We start from the raw sequence: 20,074 nt of genomic DNA on the forward strand, positions 1-20,074 counted from the left end.
AATCCTTACCAAGAACAGTGAGAGGATAAATAGATATAGATTTCCTCCTGTTGTCATCCCATTCCACCAGGTCACCAAGCGATGGTATGGAGACACTTCAACACTTTTCAGAGGTGATTCTGTCTTGCTTTGTTCTTCTGGCTGGCCATCTGTTCCATTCAGTGGTTCCATTTCTGCTGGCTTGAAAATACCTTCAGAAATAAAAATGATACTATCAGGAAATAAGTAGCTATGTATCTCCCCTGTTCCTACTGAAACAACAGAGTACATAATCAATTCTGAAGCTAAAATCACTACATGCCAAACTTGTAATCGCAATTCTTAAATGCACTTGTAGATATGAATAAGATGCCATGGAAGTCCCAGCAACCTTCCTTAGAAAAAAGAAGACTGGAAACAGTACTGCACTTTTTTTTTTCTAGAGAAATAAAATTTTTCTCTTGTTTCCCTTAATCATTTAGGCTGATTTAAACATATGCATCAGTCTTTGATTTTCTGATTTGATACACTGTAAAAGATGAAAGCATTATCTTATGTTTATGTTTATGCTTATGTTATGTTATTCTTATGTTAAGAATCTTATGATTCTTGACGAATATATTTTATTTTTTCTTTATGTACACTGAGAGCATATGCACCAAAGACGAATTCCTTGTGTGTCCAATCACACTTGGCCAATAAAGAATTCTATTCTATTCTATTCTATTCTATTCTATTCTATTCTATTCTATTCTATTCTATTCTGTAACAAATTAAGGAATTGTTTTTAATTCCTTAAACCTTTTATAAAGATTATTTAAGGGCATCATTTTAAGATGCTCATTACCTGAAAGTATTTCATAGGTTCCCCCGTATTCACTTTAAAGCAGTTATGGTTTTTATGTAGCCTCATTAAAACAATGCCTACTGGGAAACTGAACATACTACACACATGTGGAGCTTGGATACTATTGTGAAAATGAAGCATTTCTGAGCCATAATGTAATAATATTCCCCAACACCAATGCCAATTTCTAAGAGCAAAACAGCTCCATTGCTTCACTTTGATTTATTTCAGAACATGCCTTCTTTGGCTATTTTGAACTGCTGGAGGAAGATTTGGCAATGAGGAAGAATGAAGCAAGTCAAACCATGTCTCCTCACTGCTGTCCTAACTGTGTTGCAGGACTGTTTTCTGGCAAATCCAAGCTATAAATTCAAGAAAGTATGTGTTATGTATGTTTAATTGAAAGCCAATTTCAACTGGGATTCAGCCACAGGTCTGTGGAAGTTTGAATAAAATTTTAAACCCCACTGAATTCACTTCTGAGCATGCTCACAAAAGGGTTTGACTGGAAGTCTTGGAATGAAAGTCAGTCACTATTTCTTCTATAAATGTACCAACAAATCCAAAAACAAACATCATTCTCAAGCCATGCATTTATTTCAGAATAAAGAACAACAGTTAATTTCTACCTAAAGATCAAAGATACATAATTCACAATTGTATTAGTATACTTCTCCCCCCCCCCCCCCCGCAAAAACCCCATTACTAAAATATGTGTGGGTTACACATAGAAATGGATTGTGACTATCACAAAGGGAATCTGCTTGTTAGAAATTATCAACCTGAAATTCATAAATGGCTAGAAATACAAATGCAGGTTTCCTCTCCTCAGCTGAATCCATTTTCATTTTAATATGCTGAACGTTCTGCTTCAGTTCTCAGCCCTCTTCTCAGCCCTACCCATTCCCTCCCACAGATGGCCTCTTGCCCTGTCTGAGCAAACTGAAGAGAAGCCATGTGCTAAAACACTGGAGAAGAAGGCTTGATTTTAAACAGTCTCCGGTGAGTCACCATGTCTTTCCACACATTAATTTCCACATTGCGCCCACTCAGTCCAGCTGTCATTTCATATGGAATAAGAGACAGGGCAAGTAAAGAAAATTCTCTATTATTTCACAGAGGATGGCTTTTATGACAGAATGGCATCTTAGTCATGAGAAGAAGGTAGAAGGAGGAGGACTATAGCTTTGGTGCCTGGTTACATATTATTCTAGTCTTTCCCGACCTCCAGACACATTTAAAATACAGTTATGTGGGACCATTCCCGTAATTATCAATCCAAATGACCAATTCTGGGGGCTGTACATGCATCTGGCAGCTGGATGAGGTAGGCTCCTTTGCATACATAGGTAAATTTTTCCAAGCAATGACTAAGGGGACGGGTGAAGTATTACCAACTCTGACAGCCTTGCTTAGCAAACTATGAATGTACAGAATATGCTATCAACTCCCACCTTTTTCTACCACTTTCTTAATTCATGTTTTCCTGTAAAGAAGATAAGAGATAAACTGCTTCAAGAGGAGGAAAAAAATATTAAATCAGAAATCAGCAGCAGATTGTCATGGAGACATACAAGTTCAGGTAGTCCTTGACTTACGACAATTGAGCACAAAATTTATGTTGCTAAGTGAGTTTTATCCCCATTTTACAACTTTTCTTGTTCCATTTGTTAACTGAATCACTACAGTTGTTAAGTTAGTAACACGGTTATTAAATGAATCTGATTTCTCCATTGACTTTGCTTGTCAGAAGGTTGCAAAAGGTGATCATGTGACCCCAGGACACTGCAACCGTCATAATGTGAGTCAGATATTAAGCATCCGAATATAAATCGCATGGCCATGGGGATACTGCAGTGGTCACAAGTGTGAAAAATGGTTGTAAGTCACTTTTTAAAGATTTACTAAATGAACTGTTGTAAGTCGAGGACTACTTGTAGTATGATGTTTCACTCTGAAGGACATTTAAATCATACCTGTATAGTTAAATATGCAAAAAAAACATGTAGCTTCAATTTTACAAAGGAATCTGGGACATAATTAATTTGGAGCCAGAGATTCCAAGTGACACATTGTCATAGACTGGAGCATTGTGTACTTAAAATGTTTCCTAACCATGACTTTATTAATAGTAAACCGCACGTAACAGAAACAGCTGTGAACATCTGATGTTGAATTGTCAGTCAGAGCCGAAATAAAAGCATACAATTTAAGTAGTGCTCTCAATCTAGCTTACAAACCAGTTTTTTTTTTAATTCTTCACAATTCAGTAGGGTAGACTAAATGAAAAACACTGAACTATCAATCATAATGACTGAAGATAGCTTGATCCTGATCAGAGGAATATTTGTTTGTATTGTACATGTTTATGGTTATTGAACAAAACTTCAAACCTATCTTCATTTTAAACTAATTCAGGAGAAACATTTTAAATTTGAGTGTATATATCAATAGCAAACAAAAAGTTCTCTACAACTTTTCCAGTAAGCAAAGACACAAAGCGAAGTTGACCCCCTTCTCTCTTATTATTTGAAATTGCTTTAGAAGTTTTAGCAAACAAGACTTGAAGAGAGACAAATATTTAGGATTAAAGTGCAGGGAGAATAAAAGTTGAAATGCTATGCAGATGATGTAGTACTAATGCACCATTATTCAATTACAGGGAAATATAAGAAAGGTCATGAAAATAAATATAGACTTGGTGAATTCTCCAGATATAAAATCTGTGAAGAAAAAACAAATAACAAACTATTTAATCCTATAAGAAAAAGACTTTATGAAAAAAAGAGCCCAGTTTTGAGATAAGGAAAAAAAAGTGAAATATTCGGATCTCTGTGAACTAATAAAGACATATAATATTTCAGAACAATTATGATAAATTATGAGAAAGAATTTTTAAAAAATCTTGGAAAATTTAAAACTTTTTTGGGTGGGATTTATCATAACAGTAAAATTGAACTAACAAAGTTCATAAGATCCAAAAATAGTAGAACATCAATAATAAAAGATTAGCCAATGGACTTCATTGGTCTTTATTGTAAAAGGGAACAAAAGAAGAAAATAATTTGAAAGGACAGAATATTAGAGGAAGTTTGATAAAAAATACATATGGAATATTTTAAAATCAAAAATAACTCCAGCAAGTTCTCCATCATCAAATGTCATTTACTTTAAGGACAACTATTGTAAGAAAGATTTAATCATATAGGCCAATATCAAGATTCAGGAAACATAGAAAGAACAACTATTCATTGAAGGTAGGAATTTGCTTGATATATTTACAAATTGCTAGAAGAATAAAAAGTGACCTCAAGATGGAAGGAGTTATTTTGAAAAAGATCAAGGAATTTGTGACTCTTATACAAAACTATTTTGTTAGGACAAATAAACAAATTGTTATTGAAATATGACATGAAGATGGAACAAATAAAAAATATGATGAAGTTAATGCAAAACTTAAAAGAAATATTCATAGTTGCGATAAGGGTGATACAGTATATAAATCCATCAACAATGACCAAATTAGACAAATCATAGAAAAATAAATATTTGAAATGCCATAATAGAGAATGAACTTTTTATCCTATGTGGTAGTAGTGTAAAAGAATTCAAAAGAAAAAAGACATCAACATGTTCATAAAGTCCTTTAAAAAATCATATTTTAACTAAAACTACAAGATTCTTGTTAGGTATAATTCAAGAAAACTTAAATAAAAAATATCACTATATACTAAGATAAATGCTGACAGCTATAAGAGCTAATCTGGTACAACACTGGAAAAAAGGGAAGTTTGTTGGTTATATCAGATTGTAACACCAATATTGGATAATACGCAGCAATGGCAAAATTATCAGTATATATTCATAACAGAAGCTCAACCAATTTAATCAAAAATGGCTCCTGTATATATTACATATTATACAGCAGGGCAAATTGAAGCACTTGGAATATGATTTTGAAGGAAAACATGATGAGACTGGTCAAAACTAATACATGAAAGGACTTAAATATATACTAGCAATAATCTTTCATTTTTAATGAAAAATATAAATACTTAGTTTGTGTTCAGCAATTGGGGGAATAAACAAAAGGAAAGGGGCAAGTGTGCTTCTAGAAAGTTTTGCATAATGTTTTTATAAATGTCTTATGTATGCTTAGTAGTTGTTTTTGTGTTATTATCCAGTGTAGATCTTCTTTTCCTTTGTATTTCATTATTCTAAAAATAAAAATATCTTACTTTTTAAAAAAATGAGCCTATATTATTAGTGAGGTTCATAGTTAGGTAGACTGTCCATTCAATTTATGATGCATCATGTGATGTGGATCTAGTCAACTGTATCTTATCTGCAAACCATTGTGAAGTATATTGTGGCCTTCTGCAAAGTGTGAACCCAATCAACATGTTCATGGGAATGAAATAGGTATACAACATAAAATTGTTTTAGATGTTTTAGATTAATTTAGTAGAATTAATACTATAAACTGTCTGATTCAAATATTGATTTCTATCAACATAGAAAAGCCTCTGTTGGTAAATGGGGTGGCTCCCAGGACAATGAGTGTGTAGACTTCATCTCTTTTTTAATCCCGAAAAACAAACAGACACCAAAGTCACCATATACCATTTATATGCAAAGTTTAATTCTGTCCCGCCACTCTTTGGTGTCCAGCCACAGCAAAGCTGCTGCTAGAACAGTCTGGGAGGTAAGCGATCATGGTATATTGCCATTCTCACCACAGACCACTAGTTTCTCATGTCCCAGGAATATGAAAGAAGTTGAAAGATTGGTTGCGTTCAGCTTAAAGGATCCCACAATCCAGTCTCTACTTATCGTGCCTTATTCTTTCTAGAATTTGCTTCAAAATTTTTTTTGAAGAACGCAATTAAAAAGATAAAAACTAATGCAAACTAAAAATATATTAAAAAATGAATGAGAAAATAAAAACTACAAAAAATATAATGAAAAATAGAAAATACAGATAAAATAATGTAGAAAAGAGAGAAATGTATAAAGAAATGAATTTCCCCTTCAAGCACAAATAATTTCAGTAATTTATCACTTTCTCTGAAGTATGACAAAAGATCTCTTCTTCCCATATCTCAACATAGGAATTTGCTTTTTAATGAAGCCATCACCCACACCCTGACAGAGGCAGAAGCTGAAAAAATAATTGCTGTCAACAATGCACACCTACGCTTTTCTAATAAATGGACTAGGTTGTGTTTAAGCTGTGTTAAGCTACATGCTCTTCTTTCAGAGTGGTTCCTTGCCAAAGACACACACAATTAGCATCAAATGAATATGAAAGCATGTTCTTTGTGTCGATATGCCTAAATCTTACATTGCTCTGATGAGTTGTTATGTTTGCTGCATCAGTTGCTTGCACACTGTAATGAAGTGTGCAGCTCATGGCTTAATAGCAAGAAGGTGGCAAAGCACCTACTCATGAGTTCTCAAACGTCTGATTGTTCTCCTTACAAGGTTTCTACTTCAGACAAGCAGGGGCGCTTAGCATTGTCAAGAACACAAGTTTTCAAGAAAGTCTTAATTAAATGGAAGAACAACACTAAGCCAAAACTTGAAGGTCACACCGTGTATGTTTATTGTAAAAACAACAGCATGTAAAAGAGAAGAACATAATTTATTTTACTTGTTTCTCCTTTCTAGAGCACAGCGATATTTCTTTGCCTTTAAAAAGAAAAGCAGGAGGGATTCTATTTTAAAATGAAAACTATTCCAGTCTTTGAAAAAGAAGTATGTTAAGCAGCAATAACGTACAGCAAACATTTAAAAGGCTGCTTTTCATACATATTAGCAATTGTATTATATACTGCATTCTTCTGCATGCCAGTGTATTATTAGAACGTTACATTTATTTTTCTTTTGAAATCTCACTGGAGGACTCCTTAGTAAGAATTCCAATAGAAGAGAATAAATGTAGATTGGGGTTCAATTTAATAATAAGAATTTAACAGTAAGAATTTAACAAAAAAAAATAATAACTTACGTTGCCTGAGTAAAATAAATCACACTTGAATTGCACATGCTTAATTGTATTTGCAAATTAGAACAGTGCAAATTATAACTGAAGTTGTGAAATAATTTGCAGAATTGAAAATGTAACCAACTTCTTTAGAAAAAAGGTACATTCACACCAAGCAATTTTTGTAACCTTTATAACTATATATTTGTGATTGTTTTGGCACTTTGTTCTAAGTATGAACAAAGTGCCAAATTAAGTATGCCCCACTTCCTTGAATACTAAATGGTTAGTAATGGCAGCGCTGCAGGGCTTAGTTTTCTCATGAAATCTTACTGGTGTCTTCAAAACATTCTGCACATTAGACAACGCTTTCCTGTGTGGTGCTATTCAGCTGTAAGGGAGTGCAACGTCACATTCTCAACAGTTGGGTAAGTTATTATCTCGGAGAATAGCAGTTGTAGTTGAGCACTTCTCAAATACAATACATACAGTGCCACAGAATGCGATAATTTATGTCAATTAAAACCAACAAACTCATTACAGCTTATAAAATAAGTTTTCTAATAGCGTATTTTCATTTTTCATATATTTATTACACTTTCTTTTCCAGCTCATTCTGTTGGTTCCTGTAAAGGAAGGACCGGCAGAACCTGGGAGTGAAGTTAAGAGGGATCAGCCTAGAATCCCCACGTAGCCACAAGCAGCCTAACTTCACTTGAATTCCGTTGACCCTTAACTCCTAGCAGGTGCTAACCATTAGTTGAGAAGATTCCTGTGCATAGGCATGAGTAGCAATGTCAGCTTTGTTACACCTCCACATACTGACTTAAATCTTTTATGCCTGACATTTCCAAAGTTTTTCTGTGACCTTAGCTAACAACTCTTCTGATTCTATTTTCTTTCAAAACGTCTGTTGCATGTTAATTCCACATTGAGAATTACTGACTAGGTGATTCATGTAGCCCTAAGCCATAATGAATGTGTTTTACATACAAAAACAAAACTATTTAGATTATGTGTGAAAAGGTTATTGTATTCTTTTTTACTAGAATCAATTGACAGGTCTCTTGTTTCTTGCAGTTGTGGAAAGACTGTGAATGCGAAGTTGGTAACTTGAACTTCCATTATTTCAAGACTTATCCTGTGCTGGAGGCCTTCATGCAACTCTGTGCAATGGCACAAGTCACCCATTAAAAAAGAATCTGGCAAACATTCGATGATTTTACTCTACAATCTACTGCGAGATCATCAACATCTTGCAAGTTCATAACCAAATTTCAGATAAAAATATCAATCTCTCAGCTGATCGGCAATGTTTTGCGGAGAGATTTTGGGAGGTTATTTTAAAATTTTTATTCCTTTTCTGTAATTGGAAAGGGAGTTTGCCAATGACACCCTGGCACTCATGGATGACGTTATTGCTAATCCAGATCTTGAAGATTCTGCATTTGCTTACATGTTATAATAGTCAAGTCAATAATTTCTGAGAATGAGGATGACTTGATTTCAGAGAAATTGAGATCCAGACTAAAATTTCTCCTTAGTTATTGAAGAATACTAGCAACCTATCTTCTAATCAAATTCTTTTGTGCTTTTCTTTTTTTTTTTTTAAAGTTGGATTTTTATTTTTAAATATACATCAATATCATTACATGAACAGTGTGGCCTCTGGGTATAATTCATTTTGGTACAAACAGCAATAATAATAATAATAATAACAACAACAACAACATTAATCAAATTTATATAATCCTAGTATTGATATACATGTTTGAGTAGTTATTCATTATTTCAATGTTCCATTTTAATGCCAATGATATTATTAAGTTTACATAGTAATACCATCTTTCAACCTCTAATCTTTCCATCTAATTATTACTTATATTCTATTATATAAAAATTATATCTACTAATATTCCCCCATTTCTTATTTCTACCTCTATTCTAGCTTCTAATCAGGCCATCCTTTACTAATCCTAGTGTTAATACACATGTTTATATTAAGACATAGTCCTTCATTATTTGGTTACTCAAAGTCACAATGCAGCTATTCAAGTACTAATAATGCTATTATTTAAACATACCTAATAATACCATCTTTCATCCTCCAATATTTCCATCTAACTATTGTTTTATATAAAGGTGTGCATTCTTATTTCTACCTCTATTCTAGTTTTTAATCAGGCTGTCATTATATTAGGGGGAAAAAAGAAAAAAATATTTTTTTTCTATCCATCATTTCTTGCCCATTTTAATACTTCAATTCTTATTCGGTTTTTAGCTTGCCTCCCATACTCTTCTCTTGGATCTTTGTCTCTATCAGCATCTGTGTCTTCACCATTCAGCCTGAATATTTCTCCCGTCTCTATCCTCCTAAGCTGCCAGGTCTCCAGAGTGTCCACTCAAACCCCTATCTCCCTTTCAAAAGTATCTTCCAGGTTATCCGATTCCATTTTAAAATCTCTTAAAGTACTTTTCCTTTGGTTTATTTCATCAGTCATTATCTTTATCGTCTTCTCCTTCTTATCTTCTTGCTCAATTTTCTTTGTTGCTTCAGCTGTCCCAGCTTCATGGCAGCCACGATGGCTGCCTCTTCTCCTCGTTGTGGATGAGGAAAGAAACCCTGGGTCAAGCAGGAGAATTGCTGCTCTCCATGACCTGCAGGACACCATCTTTTCTTCATCACCCCTACAGGGTGGCTTTAGCTCCTTTCGGAGCCCTCCAACGGAGAGAACTCGGCCCAGGAGCGTGGAGTCACACTCTTCATGTCCGATCTCGCCACAATATCAGCCGGAAGTCCTCTTGTGCTTTTCTAAGGTTATCTATGTCTCTTCTTTATTCTTCAGAACTTTCCTTAGCCACCTCCCTTAAAATGAGTTCAGGATCTTGAATATGGGAGGAAGATTGCTCTACTTTTAATTTCTGCACCATTGATATCTCTTACAACTAAGCGTAGCTTTGCTAGGCTAAGCTACTGAGGCCATGGCCTAAACTTTCACTACTCTTTAAACAGGGTAGAGTACATTGGCATGGGGGAGAGGAGCATAACAGTTGCATTATGACAGTATATGCAGATTATTACAAAGAACATAATCTGCATATATATGATCTCATCATGATGCATCATCATGGATTGTACAGTGTAGTATGGTGAGACAGCAAATTACAAATATCATTTTTCTCATATCTGTTTCTATGATATTATAACTTATAATGTCATCTTGCTTCAAGTACTTCTCATAAGTATTACCAGCAAGTCTTGCTTTAATATACAGAAAGAAAGAAAAAATGCAAAAAGGGAAAGGAAAAACAAGCTGAAAGAAAAAAATAACAGGACAGGAAAAAAAGATTTTTAGATACAGCATTAATATTTAATAATATGGAATTCTACTGATCAGTTTTTCCATTGCATCTATAAAAAATCAGTTCGAAAGCGAAGAATCAACACATAAAACCTGGAGCAGAGGATTGTTTTCTATACCTCATATTCAATAAATTTGCATTTCTTCATATAGTGATGAATTCCAAAGTGTTGATATAAAATTGAAAATCATATTCAGATCTTAATGTCATATTCTTATTCATTAAATCATATTAACAAACTTAAGGATATTAAATCAAATAGTGGGATGTCTTTCTTTTACTCTTTGATATTGATAAAATTCACAGCCAACTCTTTTAAAATATTGTCTTAGGTGTCTAATAAATGGGGAAAAACAATAATTTATTCAACACACATTTATTGAACACACTGCTATTCTGCCATTTGAGATAATCCAACTTCCTATTGTAATATCTGGTTAAATGGTTTTAAAACTTGCTTAGCTGATTTTAATCAATTAGAACAGGGAGGGAGAATCATGCAGCCTATATGATGCCGATATACAAGGTAACAAATACACTTTGTTATTGCTTATTCTTGTGCTTTTAAAAGCCACAAAACCAGCTTTCTTCAGTTTGGAACCATTTTTACGTATGTTTAAACACTGATGATATGTACAAGCCATGAGTACCCAAACCAAGAAAAACAACTATAAATCAATTTTAAGGGAGCCTGGAAAAAATCCTTCTAGAAATAGAACTCTTAAACAGCTAAAGAGAAATTAAGACAACATGTAAATTTTCTATCAGCCAATAAGAACACAACGATTATTATTCGATTTCTAAGCAGTCCAATGATATATCAGATTTTAAATCTGGGTTTTAAATTTATACAGTATTGTTTGTGTCAGAGAAGATAAAATCAGATTTCCTGTCTTCAAATATTAATTTGAAGACGTAAGGGGTTAAATTATTCAGGATGCTTTAATTGGTTGGATATGGATGATTGTGGGTGATTCACTTAAAGAAAATTCAGATTTAGAAGTAGAATTCTATGTGTTGTTTTCTAAACTCCAGTGGAGTTTCATTATGGTATTTAAGACAATTCCAATAAAAAGAATTGCAAAAATTGAGCTCTTGCTGTACTACTCCTTTTCAGCTGCCTCATTTCATTCAGCACAGTAAGATACCGTTATATAAGCCTTGTGGAAGAAAGGCTAATAATTTATTAGTTCAGTAAATATTCAATTTGCCAAGTGTTTTTAACAAACTGTTTGGTGTTATTATTGCATATATTATTTTTATCTATGCAGTTTATTCAGGATTGAGATTTTTTTAAAAAATGCAAACAAGCACAGTTGGGGGGAAAAAGAGTATTAAAAGTTGTCATATATTCACCAGGTTAAATTCCAGCACAGAAGTTTGTAACATATTCTACATAAGAGAAATAAATTTAGGTGGAACTATATCACAATTTAATAAATCTAAAACTTGATTAATGGTTCCATCCACAATTATTTCATTGCAGCTAAACTAAAAAGATATATCATATGCTTATTTTAAAAATTGGATGGTCCATAGTAGGGCCATAATAATTAATAAAAGCAACATGATCATTAAAATGTTAAGAAAATGCTCCAGAAGGATCTAGAAGAAACCGATTAGTTGGTCTCTTTCAGCCAGGATTCAGGTCTGGCTATACTACTGACAAACTAATGATTGTACTTGTTGATATCGTTTGGCAGGGGATAGCACATCCAGCTAGGTGCTCCTTAATCCCTCAGCAGCTTTTAGACAGTCAGGGCTCAGAGAATTGGGAATGGCCTTTCTCCAGGATGATTTCAATCAATATTGATGAGGGAAAGAGGTCAAATCAGAGGTCTCTATTCTGGGGATGTCCTTCGTGGCTTTTCTCTTCCTCTCTATTTCTATTTAACATCTACATGACATCATATAGATGTGCCAGGTGGTGCTATTATCAGTTTGCTAATGCTCACTTACAATTTGTTGAGGACAATCCTCACAATGGATCCTTCATTTTATTTGCAACCTACAAATAAAACAGACTGAAACCAGCAGGAAAATGTCATTGTTTTTCCAGTTTTGGGCGAGAAAACTATTCATGCTGCTGTCAATATGTGAATAATTAAGTATCTTATTTCTTTTTCATATGGCCCGGTAATTATTCCCAGTATGAAAGTTTCTGGCCTCTTTTCTATTTGTTGATTTATAATTTCTTCTATTTGTATTTTAATTGTTTGCCAAAATTGTTTTGCCTTCTGGCAGGACCACCACATGTGATAATAAGTTCCTTTTTGATGTTTACAAAAACAATGACATATCATCAGAAGATAAGGTGATCAGAAAAATTATGGAATGTGCAGGAATGGATAAGCTCACAAAGGAGATACAAGAAAAAGATGAAACAGATTATTACTTAGTTTGGGAGAAATGGTATAAATGGTTGGAGGAGAAAGAGGAAAAAGAAAAAAAGTGGGGGGGAGAAAACTAAACAATGGTTAAATTAGGTGGAGAAATATGGAAACAAATGGGAAGATATAAGTTGTGGAAAGGAAAATAGGTACCTGTTTATGTTAAATGTAAATAAAATATTTAGATTAGGAGAATATGATATACTAGGAACATATGTATGAGATAGATTAAGATAAGAAAGAGAAAATGTATAAATATAGATTACTGATGCGAAAATGTTGAAAAGAAGATGATGTAAAGATCAATTTTTGTTTCTTTTTTTATGATTTCACTTGATATTATGTTTTAGCATTATGAAACTTTAATAAAAAGCATTTTAAAAAAGTAAAGGTACCCATATCAGATATGAGAAAAACCCGATATATACTGTATATTCAGGCAATTCAAAGTCACTAAATAAGAGTCACAGAGTGTGAGCAGTCCAACACTAAGCCTTCACTCAGTGATCATCCACAATCAGCTGGAAAGTGGGCAAAGAAAATCAATGTCACTAGTAATTGGAGTTAACCTAAGGTAAGTTGGAAGTTTTCTACTTGAGAAAGCAGAAAAACATTCCTACTTTCTATAGCCTACTTTGTTTATTTCTTCCACATATGTTGTCCTTCTTTTGTTATTTACACACAATCCACATCATTCCATGTATAAAGGTCTATGACAAGAAGTTTTATTCAGTTATTCAAATGTTCTTGTATCTCAAGAACATTTGTTGTTCTATTAGCACCTCAAGGGACAATGAATCAGTCAATGCAGCCTTCTGTTCCAACAGTGGCACTAGAATATATACTTCTCTCTTCAAACAAATGGTTACGCGTAGGAGTTCCTCATTAATAATGAATACAATCCCAAAGAAGGATAGGTAAGGAGCATTACAGAAGACAAGTTCCTGACTTGTTCTTTGTTTCTGTATGTGATAATAATCAGCTGCTTAAGATGCATCTCTAATTTGTTTTATTTAATCTCACTGTGAACATTGTCTAGCTGCATATTAGTCACTATATTCTATGTTCAAATACTTGCTAGATATCAAATGGCCACAATTCATCAGGCACACAAGATCCAAGAGTTGCAGATCCGTGAAAAAGGAAATAATTCACCAGAATTATGATAAAGAACATTTAAATCTATATTAGAACAGAGAATTTTTTTTATTTTTCTCTATTTGCCCTATATATCGAGATATAATTTACAAATCAATATATGGTATCACAGAAAGTTAATTAACACAGAGAGCAACAACTGTTTTTCTATTTACCCTGCCATCTCTTATGTTCAGAACTGAATTTGTAAAATAATAATAATGAACAGTCATCACCAAAATGAAAGGTCTGGCTGGAAAATAAAACCAGCATGCTAAGATCAGATGCAAGCAAGCTAGAACAGATGAAATAAAAGAAACTGAACAGCAAGAAGAATACCTGATCAAGAAATATAACCAGAAACAAGTAAGATTAAGGAAGCATTGGAAATAACAAAACAACAAATAACAGTTATACGAAGAAAATCAGATGTGAAACTCAAACTGCACACTATAGGCAGAATCTCCAATTTCAGACAAATCAGAAACATTTCTACCAATCCATCAATGGAAAGACTGATCTAGTGAACTAGTGAACATCTGACAAAGAAGAAACAGTGCAGTTCAGGGCAACCCAAAGAAATATAATAATACAATAAGACTGCAGCTTTGATAAAGGAGGTGGGTGAGAATAAAGAAAAGGATGAATAAAAGAACTTGTAATAACAGCAGCAATTGTGAAGAAAAGGGAGAAGACGACCCAGAATTAGTCAGCACCAGGTGAAGATTCACTGCATGGTTTTTGGTTGAAACATTGGTCTACACCTACTCGTTGACAAGCAGTTTAACAACATACTGGGGGGGGGGAGGTGTAATTGAATATTGCTAACCTCTGGCAAAACCTACCGTATTTTTTGAAGTATAAGACACAACAGAGTATAAGACACAGCTTAGTTTTTTGGGAGGAAAACAGGAAATCTGCCTACCAGATTTAATACTACCAGGTATTCATCTGGCTAGTGTCCTTAGTCTGGTCAGCTTCAGCACATTAGTTTGCTTGTTTTTGAGTGTGCACACACTTTTTATCCCCTACTTGGGGATAAAAAACAACTTCTAAAGCACAGCTGATCTTTGGAGAGAGAAGCAATGAGAAAAGCAAGTGTGGAAGATCGCTTCACTCGCTAGCACCTCGTTAGGGCTGAAAAACAGCTTCTAAAGCACAGCTAAGGGAGCAGCAATGAGAAAAGCAGGCAAAGCACGAAGATCGCTTGCTTCACTTGCTAGTGTCTCGTTAGGGCTGAAAAAAGCTTTGAAAAAGCTACATTCGGAGTGTGAGACGCACCCAAATTTTCAGCTTCTTTTAGGGGGAAAAAGTGTGTCTTATACTCCGAAAAATATGGTACATAACAAGGCAAAGTATTACATGGCCAGTATGTTTAAAAAAACAAACAGGCAAAGCCCATTATCTACTAACTAACCATTGTTAACTGATGTAGTAGCTGAAGCAGTCCAACAGCAAGCAAACTCTTTCCACATGAACAGAAAGGAAACAGCCCAAATAGCACAGGAACAAAAGATTAGCTCTTAATAAACAAGATGTTTTTTGGAGAACTGCAAGAGAAGGAAGACCAACTTGAATAGTTTGGATTGATTACAGGAAGGCACTCGATTCCCTGCCACATGATTGAATAATCAAGTGCGTAGAAGTAACAGGAGTCAGTAGAAGCATCACAAGCTTTGTGCAAAGATCAGTGGCCGAATGCAAGACACGGCTGCTTGTCAATGATGATAAACTAAGGGAGGTTAATATTGAGAGAGGAATCTTCAAGTATCTTTTAAGAATCTTTCACACCTAGCACTATTATTTGTCATTGCATTGATTCCTCTGTCAACAATACCGAAAAAGTCAGGCCATGGCAATCAAACTTCAAAAACATCTGACAGGCTATCACACCTTCTTTACATGGCCAATCTGACGCTATATGGAAAAACACCATCTGAAATAGAATTGCAACTCAACACTATCTGTATATACAGCCAAGATATTGCAATGGAATTTGAACTGGACAAATGTGCCACCCTCATTATCAACAAGGGAAAAATAGGGAAAACTGAAGGAATCAAAATGCCCAATGGAAATAACATCAAGAGTCTGGGTGAAGACAATTGCTACAAATACCTAGGCATCTTTCAACTGAGAACATGACAATATCACATACACTAGAGTGAAGAAGAAAATTAGAAGTGAATACAGCATGAGGATGAATAAGATGTTAAAAGTCCAAACTCAATGGAAGAAACACCATCAAGACAGTTAACACCTGGGCAATCCCAATCATTAGATACACAGTTGGAATAGTGGACTGGACTCAAGCAGAATTAAATACTTTGGATAAGGCAACCAGAAAAATAATGACAATGAATCAGGCCCTTCATTCACTCAGGGATGTTGACAGACTCTACTTACCAAGAAAAATGGCTGGGTGTGGAATGTTACAAGTACATCAGGGCTCTGTTTTAGGCCCAGTAATCTTCAACATCTACATCAATGACTTGGAGAAGGGGATAGATGGGAAACTCATCAAATTTGCAGATGACACCAACCTAGCAGGAATAGCCAACATTCCGGAAGATAGGCTTAAGATACAGAAGGATCTTGACAGACTTGAACATTGGGTGCTATCTAACAAAATGAAATTAAAAATGAAAAAGTAAGTTTCTACATTTAGGCAAGAAAAACAAAATGCACAGGTACAGTATATGTGGTATCTTGCTCAATAGTGATGACTTTGAGAGGGATCTTGGAGTCCTAGCGGACAATCATTTAAATATGAGCCAGTAGTGTGCTGCAGCTGCCAAAAAAAGCCAACACAATTCTAAGCTGCATAAAGAGAGGGACAGAAGCAAGATCACGTGAAGTATTACCATCACTCTATAATGCCTTGGTAAGGCCACACTTGGAACACTGCATCCAATTTTTGTCACCACAATGTAAAAAAGATGTTGAGATTCTAGAAAGAGTAACAGAGAAGAGCAACAAAGATTATTAGGGGATTCGAGGATAAAACATATAAAGAATGGTTGCTGAAACTGGATATGTCTAGTCTTATGAAAAGAAGGATTAGGGGTGACATGATAGCTGTGTTCCAATATCTCAGGGGTTGCCAAAAAGAAGAGGGAGTCAAATTATTCTCTAAAGCACCTGAGGGTAGAACAAGAACCGATGGGTAGAAACTAATCAAGGAGAAAAGCAACTTAGAACTAAGGAGAAATTTCCTGACAGTTAGAACAATTAATCAGTGGAACAACTTGTCTCCAGAGGTTGTAAATGCTCCAACACTGGAAGTTTTAAAGAAGAGATTAGATAACCCTTTGTCTGAAGTGGTGTAGGGTTTCCTGCCTAAACAGGGGGTTGGACTAGAAGACCTCCAAGGTCCCTTCCAATTCTATTATTCTATTCTATAAGACAGCTGAAGAAAAAAACGCCATTGAAAGAATACCTGAAGGACAGTGAATAAGATGCACTGAAACTAGTATAACATGTAGGTTTACTGAGTACTGAAGAGACCAAACTGCCCTACAAGAAAAAACAAAGGAAAATAGGAAAGAGACATGGCAAGGTAAAGTATTCCATGGCCTGTACATAAAAAATTAGCTGGCAAAGCAGATAACAACAAGGCCTTACAATGGCTAATAGCAAGAAAGTTCAAGAAAGGTGGGGGAGGGGCCCTAGTTCTAGCTGCAGAAGACGGAGTCTTATGAACAAATGCATTTAAAGCCAGAATTGGATGCTAAAACCTTAATTTCCCAGCATTATAAATTATCAGAGGGAGGATGTTTGCAAAACTGAATCCTTATTCTATGATTTCAAAAAGCATAAGAGTTGGAGCATGAAGAAAATATAGAAGAAAAATGAGAGATAAGACAAGAGCAAGTAAATGTACATTTAACATCGTTCTTTGAACTTCCTTTTCATCATCACTGTTTGAAGCATTATATTTACTTAAATACACAAATGCAACTCATGATAAAACCAAAGATGTCAAAGCCTAGATTTTTTTCCCATTCTGAAATCTATGGTTATGCTTCTCTTCTACAGCATTAAAATTCTGGACAGGGCACTATAGGGGACATATACAGAATTTTAAAATGACCAGCTGCCCTGTGAAACAGAAGCACAATGAAGAACTGTCACCTTCACTTGCTGTTACTATGACAACTGGAGCTGGGGCACTGTCTTTTCCGAAGGTGAAATTGTTATTTGGTCTTCCCTTTCATGGTGTGAATGAAATAGAAAATAGGCTTTGTTTCAAACCCAGAACAAACACTTGCATTCCAGAAATTCTACTAAGCTATTTCAGGTCAGTTATGGTTTGATTGTTCCAGGTTTGAGATGAAATAAAATTCATATAAGGTGAGTAGAGCAAAGGTGGTATGCAGTGCCTTCTTCTTCTAGCTTCCATCCATCAGTTTCCAGCATATCCCCCAGCACAACCAGTTTCAATTTTGTTAGTGTTTTTCCTTCCCTCCCTCTCCTTAGCTGTTCCTATTATGGTCCCACCACAGCAATGTTTCTCAACCTTGGCCACTTTAAGAGTGGTGGACTTCAACTCCCAGATTTCTCCAGCCTGCTGGCTGGCTGGGGAATTCTGGGAGTTGAAGTCCACATCTCTTAAAGTGGTCAAGGTTGAAAAACACTACAATACATTATATATCTCACCAGACCACCTTTCCCAAATTTTACCAACATTGTCCGTTCTCCTGCATCCATTCATCTGCCAACACAGATATATTTGGCTCTTACCCACTGTCATCCTCCCTCCCCCCAATAATATCCCTCATTTCATTCTATGCACATCAGTAGATAATACCATTTCATTCTGTACACTGGCCAAACTATCCAAAGCATTGGACTGCAAGCCTGAGAGAAAGCACTACTTTTTTAAACAAAAATTCCTATTTTGAGGCTGAATGGAGGAATACAAATATTAAAATAATGAAACAAAGAAAATATATTTACTTTATAATGTGTGAGTCACAAAGTTAATTTACTCCATTTACCAGAAAGAGAAATCCTGAAAGGTATAGTTTTCTGCAGCTCTTTGACCCTGGAGAACTATTTAACTTACAAAACTATTACTTGTGAAATTGATAAATATTCTAGTTCTCTCTGAAGTTCTTATGTGCAAGTAGTCCTGGCCACCCACACAAAAATAAATAACTTAAATTAGTACGTGGCCCAGGAGGCCCACATCAATTTCATTTTCTACCACAGTTACTTTAATGAGCATCCAGAAGACATAAAAGTTTAATTTACACAGAGTGTTCTTGATTCCAAACCCCTTTCCTAGGTCTTGTTGGAATAACAATGAGCAACAAGCTTGAATATTTCATTTCTTTCACGTTCTTAAACCACTGTTTCCCATAAAATCTGCACAAGCAAACTACTTTTAGGCAGCTCTTGCAAAGAGTATTTTGTTGCCAGACTTCCAGAGCATACTTAAACTGTATTTTCCTTTTTCAGACATTATAAGAAAATAGTTTAGCTAAGAAGGTAGTGTCTGCTAGTTCTTATCTGCACTTCTTTCCATTCAATACCTAAACAGCATTAGTTGCATTTCTGGATGACTTCTGGAGGGTGATACACTCATCCAGGCTCTCCTGGATTTCTCAGGAGCTTCTAAATCAGCTCAGGAGGTTGAGAGGCCCAGTTTTACAGTGCTTCTCTTTCCGCTAAGTAGGAGAATTCTAATTGGCATCGGAGGGAGAGATAAGCCTAGACCCTAACTAAATGGGGTGACTCAGAGCTCTTTTTTTCCCCTCCACTGCTATTTAACAGCGACATGAAACAACCAGATGAGGTCTTCTGTTGGCATGGGGTGAACTGAATCCTTAGCATGCTATGTTACAAATCTCTGCCCTGGGTTGTACAAGTGTTGCTTTAGTTCAGGGCTGGGAAACTATGGCCCTTTTATGACATGTGGACTTCAACTCTCAGAATCCTGAGCCAGTCATGTTCTTCTTTAGTTGCTTATCCAGTGAATAGAGGCAATAAGGATCTGTATAGAGATGAACAGGTTGTGACTGTCAGCCTTACAAGGTAGTCCAGACAAGAAACACACCTGGATGAACTAATTCTTCTTTGCTGTAAGGTTATATGAACAGAATCTTGCAAGACTGAAAGTATTTTTTCCCCTCTTCTCTTTTTAGCCTCTGGAAAACTAAGGAGAGTCCCTTCTGAAATGCTTCCCATACATATTCCCCCACCCCACCCCGCAAACTGAGCTACCTCTTATCAGACTGTTGCCTAGGCTACACATCCCACTTAATGATGGCAACTAGGACTACCAGAATTGCCATCATTAAGGGTAGTCATGTGATGCCATATTTTACAACTTCATTACTTAATGACCAAAATTCCCATCATAATCAC

At 35.1% G+C, this 20,074-nt stretch overlaps 1 protein-coding gene across 10 annotated transcripts in view; it reads right to left on the reverse strand.

The window, feature by feature from the left end:
• Positions 1-20,074, reverse strand: part of PTPN5 (protein tyrosine phosphatase non-receptor type 5) — a 78,547-nt gene that overhangs the window by 36,220 nt on the left and 22,253 nt on the right. For all 10 annotated transcript variants that reach the window (XM_087879843.1, XM_034416924.2, XM_034416919.2 and 7 more), the window contains one exon: positions 10-191. In XM_087879843.1, coding sequence (XP_087735969.1) covers positions 10-171 — 162 coding nt within the window. In that variant the 5' untranslated portion in view covers positions 172-191. The remainder of the gene's footprint in view (positions 1-9; positions 192-20,074) is intronic.

Source organism: Pantherophis guttatus, chromosome 1 (assembly GCF_059756535.1).
Source record: "Pantherophis guttatus breed Tessera chromosome 1, ASM5975653v1, whole genome shotgun sequence".
Classification (NCBI taxonomy): Eukaryota; Metazoa; Chordata; class Lepidosauria; order Squamata; family Colubridae; genus Pantherophis; species Pantherophis guttatus.